The sequence below is a fragment of the Bufo bufo genome, chromosome 5 (assembly GCF_905171765.1).
Source record: "Bufo bufo chromosome 5, aBufBuf1.1, whole genome shotgun sequence".
Classification (NCBI taxonomy): Eukaryota; Metazoa; Chordata; class Amphibia; order Anura; family Bufonidae; genus Bufo; species Bufo bufo.
Genome location: NC_053393.1, coordinates 533,430,423 through 533,450,497, shown reverse-complemented (window position 1 = coordinate 533,450,497; position 20,075 = coordinate 533,430,423). Strand labels below are relative to the sequence as shown.

Below are 20,075 nucleotides of genomic sequence, written 5' to 3'. Positions count from 1 at the left end.
GCCAGGCAGCAGTCATGTACACAGTTCTTAGTATATTCTAACTTGAAGCGTCCCCATCACTATGGGAACGCCTCTGTGTTAGAATATACTGTCGGATTTGAGTTTTGACGATCTAACTCAAATCCGATGGTATATTCTAACAGAGGCGTTCCCATGGTGATGGGGACGCTTCAAGTTAAAATATACCATCGGATTGGAGAAAACTCTGATCCGATGGTATATTAACTCCTGACTTTACATTGATAGTCAATGGGGGACGGATCCGTTTGCAATTGCACCATATTGTGTCAACGTCAAACGGATCCGTCCCCATTGACTTGCATTGTAAGTCAGGACGGATCCGTTTGGCTCCGCACGGCCAGGCGGACACCAAAACGACTTTTTCTTCATGTCCGTGGATCCTCCAAAAATCAAGGAAGACCCACGGAAGAAAAAACGGACACAGATCACAGACCTACGGACCCCGTTTTTGCAGACCTTAAAAAAAAAAAAACGGTCGTGTGCATGAGGCCTATGGCTGTTCCACAAAAAAATACAACATGTCCTATTATTGTCCACATTACGGACAAGGATACTACTGTTCTATTATGGGCCAGCTGCACCGTTCCGAGTGTTATTTGCTGATTTTTCTTTTTTTTTAATCTCTACAGAGGAATCAATGGGAAAACGCTGGGGGGGGGGGGGGGAAAACAAACAAACAAAAAAAACACCCAGAGCATGCTGCAATTACAAAAAACAAACAAAAAAAAAAAAAAAAAAAAACACACACATGCCAACAAAGGAAAAGTCACAAATCTATTTGAAAGTGAAACTACAAAAATGCAGTGTTTATTCACCCCTACTTTCAAATCCATAGCAATATCCAGCTCTATCTCTCTCTCTAGACCGGAGATCCTGTGCATAGCTGAAGTAATGCTCAGCGGATAACCCCCTTCAACACCTTCAGCGATTTTCAATTTTTCCATTTTCATTTTTTACTCCCTGCCTTGCCAGAGCCATAACTTTAAAAAATTTTATTCACAAAGCCGTACAATGGCTTGTTCTTTGAAAGACAAGTTGTAAGCAATTCGGCCACAGTTTTCGTTTTCACAGTTTTTGTTAGGGCTCATGCACACAACCGTATGTATTTTGCGGTCCGCAAAAAATATAGAGGACGTCCGTGTGCATTCCGTATTTTGCGGAACAGAACAGCCGGCCCTTAATAGAAAAACGAGATTTTTGTATAACTTACCAGTAAAATCTCTTTCTCGCTCTTTCCTTGGGGGACACAGAAGACCTTGGGTATAGCTCATCTCCCTAGGAGGCGTGACACTAAGTGAAGACTGTTAAGCCCCTCCTCCACAGCTATACCCTCAGCCTGGAGAGAGAGACTGCCAGTTGCGTGTCCAAGTAGTGAGAAAAGGCAAAGTCCCAAAAAATTGGAACCAACAAGCCAACTACCCTAAGGGTAAAACAAACTCGGAAACAGTCAGAGAAGAACAACGAATGGGTGGGTGCTGTGTCCCCCAAGGAAAGAGCGAGAAAGAGATTTTACTGGTAAGTTATACAAAAATCTCGTTTTCTCGCCCAATTTCCTTGGGGGACACAGAAGACCTTGGGACGTTCAAAAGCAGTCCAAAGGGGGAGGGACCACAGCACCAAGGCGAAGCACCCGAAGGCATCAAAAAAAAAAACGCCGCCTGCAGACCAGGCGGCCCAAGGCAGCATACGCCGAAGCCCGAGTATGCACCCTGTAGAACTCGGTAAGGTGTGCAAGGAAGACCAGTGACCGCCTTGCACAAATGGATGGCCGAAGCCTAAAGCCTCCGGCCCAGGAAAAAACCGACGGCCCTGGCCAAATGAATGGTGACACCAAAAGCAGAACCCTGCCCTTGGTGCGGCAACCACAACAAGAGCCACTCTGAGAAAGCGGAAGAAAGCCACCCTGGAGGCCGTCAACCCTTTGCTCGGACCTCCTGGAAACATAAGAGACCGAACGTCGACAAGAGTCGGAGATCTCCAAGTAAAAACTGCAAGGCCCAAACAACGTCCAAATCGGTGAAGTGTCCGTTCCCGGGGGGGGGGGGGGGGGGGGAAGGGGAGGACGACTGCCTCAATGAAATGAAGGACAAATACCACCTTCAGAAGGAAGGAAGAGACGGAATGGAGAACAGTCCTGTCCTGGGGGAAGACAGAAGGCTCGGAACAAGAAGGGCCGCCACTCAGGCACCCGTCAGAGACACGATGGCTACAGAAACCCAACCGTACAGGACAGAAGGAGTAGAGAGAACTTCTGTAACGGCTCCAAGGAAAAATTGGAGCGCCAAGAGCCCAGTATGTAGTTCCCAGGACGGTACCGGAGGGCAGTACAAAGGAACCCAAGAGCCGCTCCATGGAAGAAGTTCCTGACAGGCCCAGAGGGACGGGGAACGCTGAAAGAGGAAGGACAGGAATGACACTTGATACTTCAAGCAACAGAGTCCCAGCCCCAGGTCCAGGCCGGACTGGAGAAAGACAGAACCATGGAGAAAGGCAGAGTGGGGGAACGCCCAGCTTCCCACAAAACCCCAGGTAAAGCCCTAAGTCCTACCACAGATCCTGGACGAAAAACTCGGCTAGAAGCGAACACTAGCGAGCCCACTAGAGTCGCCTGGGCAAGCGGGTGAAAACCCAATGATCAGGCGCGGACCAGTAACACGGGTAGAACAGTCGGTAGAACTGGTCCCGTCGGCCCCCGAGCAAGGTTGTCCCGTATCCCCCCAGAGTGGGGAAGCAGAAGGACAAACGGACAGGAACCGAAGGGTCCGCCCAGCAACCGCCAGGACAAGACAGGCTAAAGCCGAAGCCAATGTAGCCACCACAGGAAGACAGACTACAGTTCCGGTGTGGGAGATCAAAAGACAATCCTGACCAAATGGTAGTCCCCCCAAGTTACCGAGAAGGTGAATCCAAAGCCGAAACATTGCCTAGAATGGAAAAAACGCAATCTGCACCCAGCGGGAGGACAGAAAGCGGTAGACCCGGTAACTAGGCACACAGCTAGTACAGCCAGTGTGGACAAGGGAGACTGAAAAGGAACACCATAACCATCCAAATGAACAAACATGCTCTCCCCAGAGGGAAGGGCAGTGAAGGAACAGCCTCTGAAGCGTGGCCGGAACAGACGCCACATCGGAATGATCTGTACCGAGTGGGAGTCAAACAGAGCCGGCGAGAAAAGGCAGGCGAGACAGAGGCCGGTATAACACCCTCCAACAAAAAAAGGGGGAGTGGGCAACAGAGAGGCCATAGGACAGCTCAAAAGCAGAACACCGCTACACAGAGACGCCCGGTTCACCGCCACGCAGAAGGCGAATACCCTGAAGAACCCAAGGTGGAGGTCCCCCGGACCTGTATAAGCGAGCACCCAAGAGAAGTTGGGTGACCTTCCCAAGAAGAGCGGCCCGAACCTGGTAGCAGATCAGACTGAAGCACCGAGGGCGCCAATCCGGAAAGAATCATACCACCCTGCACCAGAATGATCTCCTTAGAGAATAGTGCAAGGCTTGCGGCAATCATCGTATCCCAAGAGAAAAAGAATGTCGCAGGAGGAAGGAGGCTACGTACGAGTAGCCCCGTAAGCAGTGAGAAGGCCAACCCACCTACAGGACGAGAAGGCATACACGGCCCAAACGACGCACAAGAACGTCCGCTCACTGCAAAAATATAACACCGCGAAGAGGGCCAGCCACAGAGTGCCACAGTATCTACGGGAGTGCAAACTGAAAGGAGTTATGCACAAGACTAATATGGAATGCGATGGAACGCAAACTGACCGCCCCGAAAGGGAGGAAATGTACCTGGCAAACTGCAGTGGGCAAGAATGCAAAGGCCTGCCCCAAAAAGGGGGAGATGCCCAAGGCCGTACCTACGTCAGAGAAGTAGGGCATACCATACTTCGCCCAGAAAGGCGCCATGCACATGGCCACACAGTATCCAGCGGAAACGCAGGAGGTCCACCTAGGGAAAAGGGGGACATGCATAGGGCTATCCTAGCATTAAGTGAGTGTGCAACAATTCACCCAACACCGAAATTTCGTGAGAGTGTAACTACTCCGCCAATGAAGGGAAACATGTGCAAGTCCAGTACAGCACATACAAGGACAGCCTTGAATCTTGTGAGCGTGCAAAATTCCACCCATGGAATGAGGGGTGGTCACGCACAAGGCCAGCACCGTATCCAAGGGGAGCGCAAGCGTTCCGCCCATGTTAGAGGCCATGCTCAAGGCCAGCAACGTATCTGGTGAGCGTAGTATGCCGCCCAGAAAAGGAAGGGGGGGGGGAAATCATGCACAAGGCCAGCATCGCATTCAGGGAGAATGCGAGCAGTCGGTGAGAATGTGTGTATGCCACCTGAAGGAGGCATGCCCATGGCCGGCAGCGAATCCAGTGAGAGTGCGTACACCGCCCACGGAAGGGGGGTCATGATGTGGCCGACGGTGGATCCAGAGAGAGTGCATGTATAGGGGTCATGCACATGGCCAACAATGTACAGGCGAGAGAACAACCACCGACCGAGGGAGTGTATGTATGCCGCCACCCGGGAAGGAGGCATGCCCAAGGCTGGTAGTGAATCCAATGAGAGTACATCATATCGCCTATGGAAGGTGGTCATGCACATGGCTGGCAGTGAATCCAGTGAGAGTGCCGAATGCCGTCCACAGAAGGGAGTCATGCCTATGGCAGGCAGCGAATCCAGAGAGAGTGCAGCGTTCCGCCTAAGGAAGGGGGTCGTGCACATGGCCAGCACCGTATCCGGTGAAAGTGCAGTATTCCGCCTAAAAAAAGGGGGGTCACGCACATGATCGGCAACGAATCCAGTGAGAGTGTAGCGTTCCGCCTATGGAAGGGGGGCACGCACATGGCCGGCAGCTAATCCAGTGAGAGTGCAGAGTTCCGCCTAAGGAAGGGGGTCGTGCACATGGCCAGCACCGTATCCGGTGAAAGTGCAGTATTCCGCCTAAAAAAGGGGGGTCATGCACATGATCGGCAACGAATCCAGTGAGAGTGTAGCGTTCCGCCTATGGAAGGGGGGCACGCACATGGCCAGCAGCGAATCCAGTGAGAGTGCCGTGTTCCACCTATGTAAGGGGGACGTGCACATGGCCAGCATTGTATCCGGAGAAACTGCAGTAGGCCGCCAAAGAAAGGGGGATCATGCACAAGGCCAACCCGCAGTTAGGGAGAGTGCAGTATCCCGCCCAGGAGGGGGGTCCTGCACATGGCAGGCACCATAACTGGAGAGGGTGACGAATGTTGCCTACAGAAAAGGCATGCACCTTGACCAGCGCCGTAGCGCGGAGAGGGCAAAAAAACCCCCAGAAGGGGAAAAAAGAACCTGGCAGCGCCGCAGCCGGGGAGCACGACACCATGCCGCCTATGGAAGGGGGGCATGTATACAGGCAGCACTCAGAGATGAGGCTGCAGCGTCCTGCGCAGCCCACAAGTCATATATATAATAAAAAATTTTATTTTTATTTTTTTTTAACACACAGCCTCACTGAGGCAGATGCCACCTACAGGGCACAGATCCACCCATACAGGCCCATCCTCTGTGGGCGGGGGAACCTCCAGGCGGGAAAAATTCGCGCCTGGAGAAGTTCCAGCCCCCTCCAACAGAGGCCTGAATTTTTGCGGCCTAGTAGGCCGTGAAGCTGGGGCCTAAATTTTTTGCGGCGCCCGGCGAACCGGGGCCGCACAGTATTTAAAGTAGCGGCCGGGCCTACGGAGCGGCACATACCGGCCGCGGGTGCCCACCCCGCGGGCCGGAAGAGCCGGGGCCTAAATTTTTAGCGGCGCCCGGCTGACCGGGGCCGCAAGTACTTAAAGTACCAGCCGGGCCTACGGAGCGGCACATACCGGCCGCGGGTGCCCACCCCGCGAGCCGGGGACCCGGATAGAGCGGGATCGTCTTGAAGTGGAACACAAGACTTCGGCGCCCGGCCGACCGGAAGGTTCCGACGGTCGGCCGGGGCTGTTGAAGCGCTCCTTTGCAGGCCGCGGTGCCCACCCAGGTGTCCGGAAGTCGGGACCCTGCACCCGGCAGCCATTTTACCCCTGGAGCGGGCCCCTGGCCTAGAACAGCGCTCCATATGATTTCACCCCTGCCGGCAGCTACAACCACCTTTCCCCTGGACCGGTGCCCGTGAGAGCAGGGAGGGTCAGTGGCAGCAAGGCGCGGGCCCTCTGGCCCTGAAGTAGTGGCCGGTAAGAGGGAGGGGGACCCTGAGACCGGGTCTGTGAGGGTGGGACGCCTGCATGACCCCTCCGTCAGGGGCAGCTAGGTGCGGACCTCCGCAGCTCCCTAGGCATTCCTCTTGTAGGAACAAGGGTGCCAATGTCCTGGAGGCCAGGAGAGAGGGAGCAGATGTCGCCCTGCGGCAGCCCAGGGCCAGCCTAGGTCTAGCAGGGACAGAAGGGTCCATAGGCCCAGGTAAGGGTCAGGCACGCAGGAGACCGAGGGGGGGGGGGGGGGGGGGTGGGGGGGGACGTAGGGCTGGAGAAGCCAATCTCTCACCATAGCCGTCTTCACCCTCGGTCCGTTCCAGCAGGGTCGCCCCTTCAGCTACTGGCACCGTAGTGGCAGGACGCCGGGGGAGGGACTTGGCGTACGGGCGACCCTTGGGCTGGCGGGATGCAGGGGAGCTAGGCTGCCCTGGTCCACCTTGCCTTCTGTGGGGGAGGCAGCCGTGCGGGTGACCGGCACTGGCGCAGCTCAACCCCGGGAGAACAGAGAGGTCTAGTGCGTCTCTGTTATCCCTGATGATCTGGAACAAAAAGAAAATAAAACAAAGTAAAAATCTAAAATTGAAACAAGGAGAAACCAGCCCTGCAGAGCAGGGAGTGTCTTGCCTCCTTGGACACTAAGCAAAAACTGGCAGTCTCTCTCTCCAGGCTGAGGGTATAGCTGTGGAGGAGGGGCTTAACAGTCTTCACTTAGTGTCACGCCTCCTAGGGAGATGAGCTATACCCAAGGTCTTCTGTGTCCCCCAAGGAAATTGGGCGAGAAAGTACTATCCTTGTCCCTAATGTGGACAATAATAGGACATGTTCTATTTTTTTGCGGAACGGAAATGGAATGCACATGGAGTAACAACGGAGAGGACATTGAAAGAAAATACGTTCATGTGCATGAGTCCTTATGCAGTAAAGCTGACCTGTTCCCTTCATTCTCTGGGTCAGTACAATTACAGCAATACCACATTTATACTGTTTTCACTGTGTTTTCACACTGAAAAAAAATATAATTATTTTTTTATTTTTAGCATATATTCTGTCCCATATAACTTTTTTAGATTTGTGTCTAGCAGATGTATGAGGGCTGATTTTTTGATCTGTACTTTTCAGTCATATCATTTTGGGTTGTGTATGACTTTTTGTTCACTTTGTATTATTTATTTTTTTGCAGAGGTTAAGTGGCGAAAAAATGTTGAATTGGCCATTTCGATTTTTTTTTTTCTCCTTTACGCCATTTGACGTATGGGATAAATATCTTTATATTTTAATAGTTAATTTTTTACGTGTGGCGTTGCCCATGATTTTTTTTCTGGGCTATCACTGGAATATAAACAGCTTCCCCGGTCTCAGGAGCATGTGGCTCCCCCATCTTCACCACTCAGATGGTGTGGTCACTTTTGACCTGAGTGGATATATATATGTGATCGGCATTATCGCTAATCGCAGACATTAGCCCGGAGTCTATGCTGTGTAAAACAGCAGAAACCTCATGGCTATGCGAGAAGGTGCTATTTTTAAAGACTGGACATGATTTAGGGCTCTTTCACACTTGCGTTGTTGTGTTCCGGCATAGAGTTCCGTCGTCGGGGCTCTATGCCGGAAGAATCCTGATCAGTTTTATCCCCATGCATTCTGAATTGAGAGAAATCCGTTCAGGATGCATCAGGACGTCTTCAGTTCCGGACCGGAAAGTTTTTTGGCGGGAGAAAATACCGCAGCATGCTGCGCTTTTTGCTCCGGTCAAAAATCCTGAACACTTGCCACAAGGCCGGATCCGGAATTAATGCCCATTGAAAGGCATTAATCCGGATCCGGCCTTAAGCTAAACGTCGTTTCGGCGCATTACTGGATCCGACGTTTAGCTTTTTCTGAATGGTTACCATGGCTGCCAAGACGCTAAAGTCCTGGTTGCCATGGTAAAGTGTAGTGGGGAGCAGTATACTTACCGTCCGTGCGGCTCCCCGGGCTGAAGCGAGTGACGTCAGGGCGCCCCACACGCATGGATGACGTGATCACATGGATCACGTCATCCATGCGCATGGAGCGCTCTGACGTCATTCTGGAGCGCCCCGGGAGCCACACGGACGGTAAGTATACTGCTTCCCCGCTCCCCACTACGGGTGCCATAGTAACACTGAACGCATTTTGAAGACGGATCCGTCTTCAAATGCTTTCAGTTCACTTGCGGTGTTACGGATCCGGTGGGCACTTCCGGCAAATGGAGTGCACGACGGATCCGGACAACGCAAGTGTGAAAGAGGCCTTAAAGTCAGATTTTTTAACAAGCCTTGGGACATAAGGAAATACAGCCAAGCCAAATATCAATCCGCTATACGAGTATCTGCAAAGCTCATATATGCCACAAACATCTACATAAAAAAAGAGCCTCCACACTCAAAAACGCTAAAACAGACGCTATGCAATAATTAGCCTGGAGTGGGGCAGAGCTCCTGCTGCAGACAGTTGCCCAACAGTCAGATGGCTTCATGGAGAGCGGAGTGGGTGATTTTTTATATTTTTTTTGCAGGGGTTACACTATTCAGCATCATAAAATAAACCGTATCCAGGCATAAAAGAACCCGTCCAATACATAAGAAAAGGACTCTCCTTGGTCACGCACTGGCTCCATAGAAACCTATGGGAAGGTGACAGTATATACTTCCTTTTAGCACACGGGTGAGCAGGGCCGACACATAACCAACCCTCCCATCATGTGACTGGAATTGTCAAATTTTTCGTGGAAGATTTTGGGGCTCTGAATAGCCCTACAGAGCAATCTAAATAAAAAGAGGAGACCCTCAGCACCCTGTAGTGTTTCCTGGGTGTAAATCGGGTGCCCGGAAAATATCTTGTCCTTCTGGTTTCTCCTAATTTTTTTGCTTCGGTGTAGACACAACATTAACCCTCACCATGACAGGGGGTCTGGTACTTTTGGACCGGTTACATGGGGGGGAAGGCGGCGTCCTGGACGGCACGGGTTTGTGGATTCTCCAGCATCTCTTTCCATATTACAGTGTGTGGTGAGTGGTGGAAGAATCTACTTTTTGGGATACCTCTGGCAACCAGGTTGGGGCCAAGGCTGTTCCCTTTGGCTAATGGAGAGGAATAGGAATGGAATAGGGACAGTAGTTGTCCGGAGTGGACCGACCGACCGACTCTTTAAGGCACTTACCCAAGAAAACAAAACCATCAGTCTCTTTGTCCGACACCGGATGTTTCTTTGTATCTTGGCTTTTCCGGAAAAAGCTGAACATTGCGGAGCTTTGTCGCCGGACCTTTAAAAATAGCAAAAAAATACTATATTTTAGACCACTGATACATCTGAAAATAACAAGTGAGGAGTCACGGCTGTAATATTTACGGGTTTTTCCAGTATTTACCTACTGATGACATACCCTTAGGGTGCGGCCACAAGGTGCGGTGGGGCTGTGGTGGCGGCAACCGTACAATCTGCAATGGGAGCAAAATAACAAACTGGAACCAAATCATTTGCTCAGGGTTCACTGTTGGGGACTGCGCAGGAACAAGAAAACTGCCATTAAAGGGGTTGTCTCCTCTGGGACGTTGATGGCACATTGTCAGGATATGTTATCAATGTCAGATAGGAGTAGGTCCCACACTTCTCTCCAGAACAGTACCTCCGAAGTGAACAGGGATCAGCAGCAGCGCATGCGCGGCCGCCCTCCATTCACTGCTCAGGGAGTTCTGAAAATGGCACACGCACAGAACGCTCTCCGGTCACTGCTACCTGAGCACGTGCTCTATTAGCTATTTTCAGAAGCTGCACATGCGCGGTGTGCTCTCCTTCACTTCGGGGCCCCGTTCTGTACATAGGAGCTGATCTCAGAGGTGTGACCCGCACCCATCTGAAGTTGGGGGCACATCCCAGCTATATGTTATCATGAACAACAATAAAAAATAAAAACTATTTGGTTCCAATTAGTCAAAAGGATTGTCCGGGGAGCTAATGACTACATTGCTGCAGCGACGAGCTCTGCCCCTTACACGGCGGACAGTGCTGTGTGGTTTTGGCGTTGACTTCTGGAGCTACACCCAAACAGCTGATCGGCGGGGTGCGGAGTGTCAGACCTCCGCCGATCAGCTACCGATGGCCTATCCTGAGGATAAAAAGCTGGACAACCCCTTTATTTTTATACTGCTGCAGCTTACGGCTTATACGGCTGTGTCCTAGCCCCTAACCCCATGTGGTCAGATTTATTTATTATACTCATTTATATCGCCGACATTATCATCCCTCGCTGTCCCCCAATGGGGCTCACAATCTAAGTTCCCTATCAGGATGTCTTTGGAGTGTGGGAGGAAACCGGAGAACCCGGAGGAAACACGGGGAGAACATACAAACTCCATGTAGATGTCGCCCTTGGTCGGAGTCAAACCCAGGACCCGTGCTATCCACCGAGCCACCGTGCTGCCATATCATACCCTAAGGATAGGTCGTTAATGGCAGAGCGGCAGGGTCAGACTCCCAGCATCCCCACCCCCACGGATCAGCCCCTGGAACCACACAGCAGCACCATACATTGTGTAGTGGCTGCTCCCATTCTAAGGGACCTACTTAAAGGGGTTGTCCAAAAATTTCAGACAAGAATGGTGCAAAATAAAAATGATGCTATCCTTAACTCTTTCTCCAGCGCTGTTCTCTCTCAGGAGGAACAGATCTGCAGGGAAAAAAAAAAATATATATATATATATAAAAATCAAGAGGCGAGTATGGAATCCTTTATTTTACACCAGTTTGAGGCTTGTCTGAGATTATTAATCATCACGGACAACCTGGGAGCCTGTCAGCAGGAAGGTCACCGAAGGCCTTGCTCTGCTAAATGTAATGGTACCTGTCACCGTTGCTTCATTCTGGAGAAAAAGTATTTTTAACCTTTTTGCTACCAGTGCCATACATGTACTGTGCTGGAGCGAAGTGCCAACATGGCGCCCGCTCGTGCAGTGGGTGACATGGCCAGCAGGTCTCTGCTGCTTCAAACAGCAGAGACCAGCGGCTAATGACCGCAAAAGGCAATAATGCCAATTGCGGTCATTAAAGCCTTTCGGATGGCGTGATCAAGTGGGATCACGGCATCTAAAGGGTGAAAAACCCAATGAGGATGCCGGTAATTGAACTCAATACACTGGGTCTCGCTGAAGAGACCCAGGGTATTGAAGCTGCAATTCTTATTTTGGCCAGCAGGTTGCAGACCAACGTAAGAAATGAGCAATTCTGTACAAATCATGGGTCTGAAAGTGGATTCAGAAAAAAAAATTATAATTATAATAAATTTTATATATATATATATATATATATATATATATATATATATATATATATATTTTGTAGGCTCAAATATCAGATTCAAAAATCATTAAAAAAAACAAACTGTTAAATATATAAAAAAATATAAAAAGTTTAAATCACTCCCCTTTCCATAGAATAGAAAAAATTTAATACCTAAATAACAAAAAACAAACATGATGGGCATCACTGCATCCAAAAACGCCTGTGCTATTAAAATATAAAAATATTTTTCCATTACGGCTAATGGCTAACGGAAAAAAGGGTCAAAATGGCCAATTTGCCATTTTCTCATCACTTCACCCAAAAAAAATTAATAAAATGTGATCAGAAAGTCACACACTCTCCAAAATGGTATTAATAAAAACTACAGATTGTCCTGTAAAACATGAGCCCCCCCCCTCCCCCAGCTCAGTAGATATAACTATAAAAAAAAGTTATGGGGATCAGAATATGGCGATTAAAAAAAAATAAAAAATAAACCACACACATTGCTTTTCAATTTTTTTTTTTTACCGCTTCCCACTACACGGTGTGCCATAATAAAATGGTGGCATTAGAAAGTGCAACCAGCGCCCGCAAAAAATAAGCCTTCCTACAGCTGTGTGACCGGAAAAATAAAAGTTACGGCTCAAGGAAGATAGGGAAGAAAAATTAAAACGCAAAAACAAAAAACTCTGGTATCCTAAGGGTTAATCCATATGCAAATGAGCAGTTAAGAGCACTGAGGGCGGGCCCAAGCCACTCGGTGCACCCTTGCCCCTCCCTCTCCTCCTTCACTGACAGAGGAGCAGGGTGCACAGAGTAACCAGGACCCGCCCTCAGTGCACTTAAAAGACATTTACAATGTTGTCATAGAAACCATTTTAGACGGCGACACAACGTGGCGCTCTTCACTAGACACCAGACAGCCGCGTCCGCGCAATTTGTCCACAACCTAAAAGAGGAGGTTGGCGTAACTTTGGCGAGACTTTCTGGTCATGTGACTTTCCCTACCAAAGCCGGTGTCCAATACGGCAACTGCGCCACATTTCCTATTCGCTCAAGCTGTGGGGGTAGAAAAGGCAGAGCGCAAAAGTCTAAAAATACGAAGGCATTTGTGAAGAGTTATCACCTGGATATCACAATCCTCTAAAGGCAGGGGGTTCACAACACATCACTACCTCCCCCTGCTAGGAATGGCTGCCATATCTGTTAGCCGCCCCCAAAAATACTACCTACCGCAGCCCAGACCCACTTACCTCAGCGCCAGATCGATAGTAACCGACCACAAGCCTCTGAAACCACTGACCACGCCCCCCTCAGCGATCAATCAGGTGACTAATCAGTACGACGACACCGTTAAAAAAATCCCAAACTGCGCATGCGCTTTGGTCCAGCACAGATATCCCTCCCTCCATCTTTCCGCGTCGCATATGGTTCCTACCATAAAACGCAAAGTCACCATCATTTTACTAGGGTTCATGTTTCAAATCTATTCTGTAACCTCCTCCCCCCACCAAGTGTAGCTGAACTGTAAAAACGCTACAGTAATAGAACAGTGCCCATAACAAACATGGCGGCAGCTGAGCCCAAACTCTCCACCCTCGTCTGAGGCGTTTTATTATTACTTTTTTATTGGCTAATCAGTCAGGCAGGTTCGTCCTGATTGGTCGATATCGTCACAGTGTCGCTTTGATTGGCTGCTCCGTGTCAGGTGGTCTTGTCACTGGTTTCCCGCCAGAGAAAGCTTGCTGCGCGGGCTAGGCTTGGCTGACCAAGATGATGGGAGATCTGTGCGAGGTGCCGCGGCCTCGGATTAACACCAGCATGCTGGCCCAGTACATCGGACAGCCGGTGTGCTTTGTGGGCCGCGTGGAGAAGGTAATGGCGCCGTGTGTTCATAATCGCCCCTTTCCTGGAACTACAACGCCCAGCCGGCTCTTTTGGTAGCTTTCCTGCAGCAGTAGTAGTCCTTGCACCTACACATCTTTTAGGGTTGAATTTCAGCATTTTGAGATTCCGTCACCTTGCTCTCATTGTCCTCTGTTATTCCTCCTGGAAATGTAAGAACACTGACAGCCGGGGGGGGGGGGATCCTCGCCTCTGTCCATGGAGATGTCACCCAGCCTGTGCGGTAATGTAGAGGTTCTGAGACTGGCGCAGGTTTTGGGGTTTGCTGTGTTTTTGTCGATGTTTTTGGGGTGCACTCTGCTGGCAGCCATCTTAATAACTGGCCTTCAGAATTTCCAGTGTTCACCCTTCTTTCTGAAGACGTCTGCGGTTCGCCCCCACGTGCTGGATGTCACCTCCTGGCAGACTGTTCTCAGGCCGTGTTCACACCTCATCAGAATGCCGGATATCGCCCGCCTCGTCCTCGGCCACACGTTCTCCTGAGATGAGGCCGACGGGTCATATTGTGGCTGCAATGAAGGGAGTAGGTTAATTTTCATGGCGAGGAACGACTTTACAATGAATTCTAATTCGTCAGGTCGCTCTTCATTAGAGTCCAGTTAATGCAGATCCTGCCATAAAAACGGAAGCAGCGAAATCTGCGGCACTCAAATCTTTTTGCCACATCTGTTAATGTGGGCGGTATCCTGTTTATAGCCTTCCAGGAGGAATAACAGAGGGATGACAGATTCTCTATACTACACCACACAGGAGAGCTGATAGATCCTCTATACTACACAGGAGAGCCGACAGATCCTCTATACTACACCACACAAGAGAGCTGACAGATCCTCTATACTACACCACATAGGAGAGCTGACAGATCCTCTATACTACACCACACAGGAGAGCTGACAGATCCTCTATACTACACCACACAGGAGAGCTGACAGATCCTCTATACTACACCACATAGGAGAGCCACAGATCCTCTATACTACACCACACAGGAGAACTGACAGATCCTCTATACTACACCACACAGGAGAGCTGACAGATCCTCTATACTACACCACATAGCAGAGCTGACAGATCCTCTATACTACACCACACAGGAGAGCGGACAGATCCTCTATACTACACCACACAGGAGAGCTGACAGATCCTCTATACTACACCACACAGGAGAGCTGACAGATCCTGTATACTACACCACTCAGGAGAGTTGACAGATCCTCTATACTACACCACACAGGAGAGCTGACAGATCCTCTATACTACACCACACAGGAGAGCTGACAGATCCTCTATACTACACCACACAGGAGAGCCGACAGATCCTCTATACTGCACCACACAGGAGAGCCGACAGATCCTCTATACTACACCACACAGAGCCGCCAGATCCTCTATACTACACCACACAGGAGAGCCGACAGATCCTCTATACTGCACCACACAGGAGAGCTGACAGATCCTCTATACTACACCACACAGGAGAGCTGACAGATCCTCTATACTACACCACACAGGAGAGCTGACAGATCCTCTATACTACACCACACAGGAGAGCTGACAGATCCTCTATACTACACCACACAGGAGAGCTGACAGATCCTCTATACTACACCACACAGGAGAGCTGACAGATCCTCTATACTACACCACACAGGAGAGCTGACAGATCCTCTATACTACACCACACAGGAGAGCTGACAGATCCTCTATACTACACCACACAGGAGAGCTGACAGATCCTCTATACTACACCACACAGGAGAGCCGACAGATCCTCTATACTACACCACACAGGAGAGCTGACAGATCCTCTATACTACACCACACAGGAGAGCTGACAGATCCTCTATACTACACCACACAGGAGAGCTGACAGATCCTCTATACTACACCACACAGGAGAGCTGACAGATCCTCTATACTACACCACACAGGAGAGCCGACAGATCCTCTATACTTCTACTAGCAAGGGAATAATCCAATTCCAGTATCTGAGTATGTGGAGTTTGTAGTGTATATCCTGCTGGGAGTTGTAGTTTTCCAAGTGATCATAGCGCACTGGTATAGGGCTGTATCAGTGCTGGTATCTCCTGGGTCTTAGAGCAGAACTCTGACATCGTGTTGTACAGGATTTTTCTTTGCCCGCTGCCTGTACAGATCCCTGACTGACATTGTTCTTGTCCGTGACAGGTTCACCCAACGGGGACGTCATTTGTCCTTTCTGATGGAGCTGGAAAGAACACCACGGTGGAACTAGCAGAACCAGTAAGTATATCCTATAGGGGCTGACTTTGGTCAGGAAAGAGCTCTTAAAGGGGTGTTCCAGTTTCATCAGATGAAGCTTATTAATGGTCTAATGCAGAGATGGCCAACCTGCGGCTCCCCAGCTGTTGTAAAACTACAATTCCCACCATGCCCTGCTGTAGGCTGATAGTTGTAGATAGTCTGGGCATGCTGGGAGTTGTAGTTTTGCAACAGCTGGAGAGCCGCAGGTTGGCCATCCCTGGTCTAATGAAACATCTTTCTTTTTCTTTTTTTCTTCTAATATACTTTATAAATTCCTCAGTTTGCAAGAACTTTACTTGCTGTCATTGAATGGGAACCTTGCCATGGGAGTCTTAGCTTCTATCTTTTAGCAGTAAGCAGAGATTATCATACAGTGACAGCAGGCAGAGATCCTGACAAGCATTTGAAAGAAGGTACAGAGATGTTAGAAGATGGACTTTTCATATCCCAATGACCGTTTGCTTTATTTCATTTCTCAGCTTGACGAAGAATTATCCGGTGTGATTGAAGTTGTCGGCAAAGTGACCCAGAAAGCCACAATCATGGGGGTGTCCTACTTGCCTTTCAGAGAAGACGTCGCCTCTTTTGGTAAGGGATAGGACCTCACTTGCCGATTGGTAGGGGCGGTCAGACTGTAGTGACCCCCATTTGTCCTCAGAATGAAGGAGCAGCACCTATGGGATATTGTATTGTAGAGCAGAGCAGGGAACAAGATGAAGTGGCCGGTGTCATCCTCTTTGTATCCTGTGATCACTTTCGATACATACCGACATTGCAGCTGCTTATGATCACCCCTGGATTGTTGCGCTGAGTGCAACAAACTGGATGACCCCCCTTTTGGGTTGGGCTGTGGTTTAGTTTTTTTTTGTCCTATGCCCTTTTGGGCAATCTGTTGCACTGGCATGGCTCATTCGGGAATACATTCTCAGTTTCCCAGGGCCAGTCTCGCTAACATACAGCACAGGCAGGTACACCATGGACTCGCCCACAGGGAAATCCCCTGGTGAATCCCAAGTCTCCCACCCCCTGCACAAGCGGCACATGGCATAGTAGATTGACTGTACCACAAAAAGATAGACCAGCGCTTCCAAACTAAGTATAATGGAGTTTCAGGTGCACACCACCATGGCTGCAATGCAAAAACTAATAGGGACTACAAGTAGCAGCACACTGCTTTATGCACAAAGACATGCAAACATTGAAAACATAAATATAGACTGCATCACGGCTATACTTACTATAGGAAAATTAGAAGCTCTTTGCACACACTAAAGATCAGGAATATGTCGGGGCCCATCTACCAGTGACAAGGTGGCTTCTATCAGACAGGACCTACAGTCTTGCCTCACCTTGTCGCTGGTAGATGGGCCTGACCTATTCCTGATCATTAGGGTGCGCAAAGAGCTTCTAATTTTCATATAGTAAGTATAGCAGCAGTGCAGTCTCTTTATTCAGTGCATACAGCGGTGTGCTGCTACTTGTGGTCCTTCTTTGTACTACAAATAGCCAGCATACAGCATATAAAAATGTTATATAAAATCCTGGGTAGATTTTTAAAGAGTTTACCCAGTTTATTATTATAGACCAGGCGTAGGCAACCTCCGGCACTCCAGCTGTTGTGAAACTACAACTCCCAGTATGCTCTGCTCTTCTAAGAACTATCATAGAAATGAATGGAGCATGCTGGGAATTGTAGTTTTACAACAGCTGGAGAGCCTAAGGTTGCTGACCCCTGTTATAGATGCATTAGGTGGCAGAGGTTACTTATGGCCACAGAGGCAGGACAGCCTGTATCCTCTTTTTCTCCATGGACCTGCCTTCTCGAAGTCACTGCAAGGACCCCCCATAAACGGTCATCTTGGGCGCCTTGCTGTGTGAGCAGGTAGTATTTGCATGTAGCTGTACATTTGGCCCCCAGAATGACTTTCTGCAGAGCCCTAGGCACCCCTTGAGGACACTGGGGTAACTTATGGGTGCCCTCTGGGGAGAGATGACCTTATGCTTGACTGAGTAAATGAAAGCGGTCTCGTGTATAGATTGACTCTCTTGCCTTATTCTTCTCTGTATGTTTCTCCAGATCTGGGCCTTTATGATGAAGCTGTGAAGATCATTCAGGAATTTCCTCAGTATTATCCCTTTGGACAGAAAGGACTGGAATAAGTTTTTCCTCTTCTACCCACTAGGAATCTGGATTCTGCAGCCTGTCACCTCCTCCTATATCGTTTTACTCCAGCAGCCGGGTTTGGCTTCTGCTTTTACCTGAATTCATTGATGTTTATCAGGAACTGCAGGCTGTTACAGACCCCCTCCCCCCTCGGCCTGCTCCGATGGGAGCCGGACTGTCGGGGATTTTCTGTAAATCTCACGTAATGTGTTCATGTTGGGAATATATTATTTTTTTTAAACTAGGAGTCTGCAGCTGTTGGGTGAGCTGAGGATAGAACTGCATTGTGACAACTGGGGCCCCTCTGCTGCTGTAGGTGGACTCGCTAGAAGCAAGTGACTGTTGTCCATAGGGTGTCTCCTGTTCTTTCATGGGAGCAAAGTCCTTGTTGTGCTGAGGACAAACACAAGAGCCTACAGGAGAACAAGGCTCTGGAGTGGAATAAAAAAAACAAAAAAAAACGTGAACTGAATGTGTATTGTGTTTGGGGGGGGAGTCGGGAGAGAAAGCTGTTGGGCTGACTGCTTCAGTGACTGTGTATGGCCGCTATCCCTATAACAGCCTATAAACACTTTTTTAAAGAGGTTGTCCGACTTCGGGTACTTTCACACTTGCGGCTGAGGATTCCGGCAGGCAGTTCCATCGCCGGCAATCCGGACGCAAACAGATGCATTTGTGAGACTGATGCGGATCCGTCTCACAAATTCATTGCAATACCGGATCCGTCTCTCTGGTGTCATCTGGAAAAACGGATCCAGTATTTATTCATTTTTTCTTTATTTTTAAAGGTCTGTGCATGCGCAGACCGCGAAACCGGGGCCGTATCCGGCATTAATGCATTTCAATGGAAATGAATGGCGCATCCGGCAAGTGTTTAGGATTTTTGGCTGGAGAGAAAACTGCAACGTGCTGCGGTATTTTCTCCGGCCAAAAAATGTAAGAGGGACTGAACTGATGCATCCTGAATGGAATGCTCTCCATTTAGAATGCATTAGGATAAAACTCATCAGTTTTTTTTCTGGTATTGCGCCCCTGTGACGGAACTCAATGTCGGAAAACCAAAAACGCTACTGTGAAAGTACCCTTAAGCAAATGGCCTTTATCATGTATGGAAAGTTAATACAAGGCACTTATTGTGATTGTCTATATGGCCTCCTTTTGCTGGCTTTATTCATTCTTCCCCTCACCCATGAGACTATGACCTCCCATCCAGGACAGGAAACCTGAAGAGGTAAAATGGTTCACACCTCAGTTCAGGTTTCCTGTCCCTATAGGAGGTACCTGAGGAGTTCCCTTCTTTTTCTTTTTTTTTTTTAGGGGGCTGGGGAAGGATCGGGTCTACAACAACGTAACGGGACCTATCCATGGCGGCGTAAGTCTCCTGGGGGAGCCGTCGCCTAAGTCTGTCCTGCTTCCTCCCAAGCCTCATTGGGGAGTCACGGTGGCTGTGTTCAGGCGGCTCCAGGTCCATAGTAGTGCCGTGGCTGGTGTCCTACTTCCAAAATGGCGGAGCGTGCTCAGGCGCATTGAGGCTGTTTCTGGCAGCGCTGACCGGAGGGGGGGAGGGCTCACCTGCCTCATGGATTAAGTGTTTTTTTGGGCCTGGTGTAAAAGATGCCGAGGCTCGTAATAAATCGGCAGCAGGAGGGGGACAGCCATCCATGGTGCGTACACAGTGCTGTGCAGGATCTGAAGCCTCCACGAAACATGTCGGAACCAGTTGACGCCGGATGTGCCAATCCCTTAGAACCCTCGAGGCCCACAAGCCCGGTATTGGACTTGAGGAGTGGGGAAGCTTGACTCTATGAATTGGTGAGATTGATCCTCTACTAATAAATTTGGGTATTAGGTGTTTTTGCTACCTACAAAAAGAAATCTTCCAGCAAAACTAAACATAAAGAATGTGGAGGCTGTAGAGTAGCGTGGTCAGCTTCATATGCTAAACCACTGTGTCAAGCTTGTATAGATAAGCTATGGGATTCTTTCGTGACTAACTTATCTAAAACCATTAAGGCCTTGGTACGATCTGAATTTAAATCTTTCAGTCGGGGCCGTCCGAAATCACCGGAAAAGCGTACCCATAACATGGACTCTGATTCTGATCTTTCTGGGGAAGACATAGAATCAGATGAGGATTCAGCGGGGAAAGCGCTATTTCCACCTGAAGATACTGAG

At 49.3% G+C, this 20,075-nt stretch overlaps 2 protein-coding genes across 4 annotated transcripts in view; one reads left to right on the top strand and one right to left on the bottom strand.

Annotated features, from left to right (window-relative positions):
* UMAD1 (UBAP1-MVB12-associated (UMA) domain containing 1) overlaps window positions 1-12,975 on the bottom strand; it is a 37,033-nt gene extending 24,058 nt beyond the window's left edge. The window contains exons 1-3 of one of the 3 annotated variants that reach the window (XM_040431242.1): window positions 12,802-12,975; window positions 9,636-9,705; window positions 9,428-9,530 (exon numbers count right to left, since the gene is read on the bottom strand). In XM_040431242.1, the coding sequence (XP_040287176.1) occupies window positions 9,428-9,509 (82 nt within the window). In that variant the 5' untranslated portion in view covers window positions 9,510-9,530; window positions 9,636-9,705; window positions 12,802-12,975. The remainder of the gene's footprint in view (window positions 1-9,427; window positions 9,531-9,635; window positions 9,706-12,801) is intronic. The other 2 variants (XM_040431243.1, XM_040431241.1) reach the window with 2 other exon arrangements.
* Window positions 12,976-13,185: 210 nt separating this feature from the next.
* Window positions 13,186-18,361, top strand: RPA3 (replication protein A3). The gene is made up of 4 exons (XM_040431244.1): window positions 13,186-13,423; window positions 15,641-15,715; window positions 16,216-16,324; window positions 17,814-18,361. The coding sequence occupies exons 1-4, from the start codon at window positions 13,322-13,324 to the stop codon at window positions 17,894-17,896; spliced, it is 369 nt and encodes a 122-aa protein (XP_040287178.1). The 5' UTR covers window positions 13,186-13,321; the 3' UTR covers window positions 17,897-18,361.
* Window positions 18,362-20,075: the final 1,714 nt, after the last annotated feature.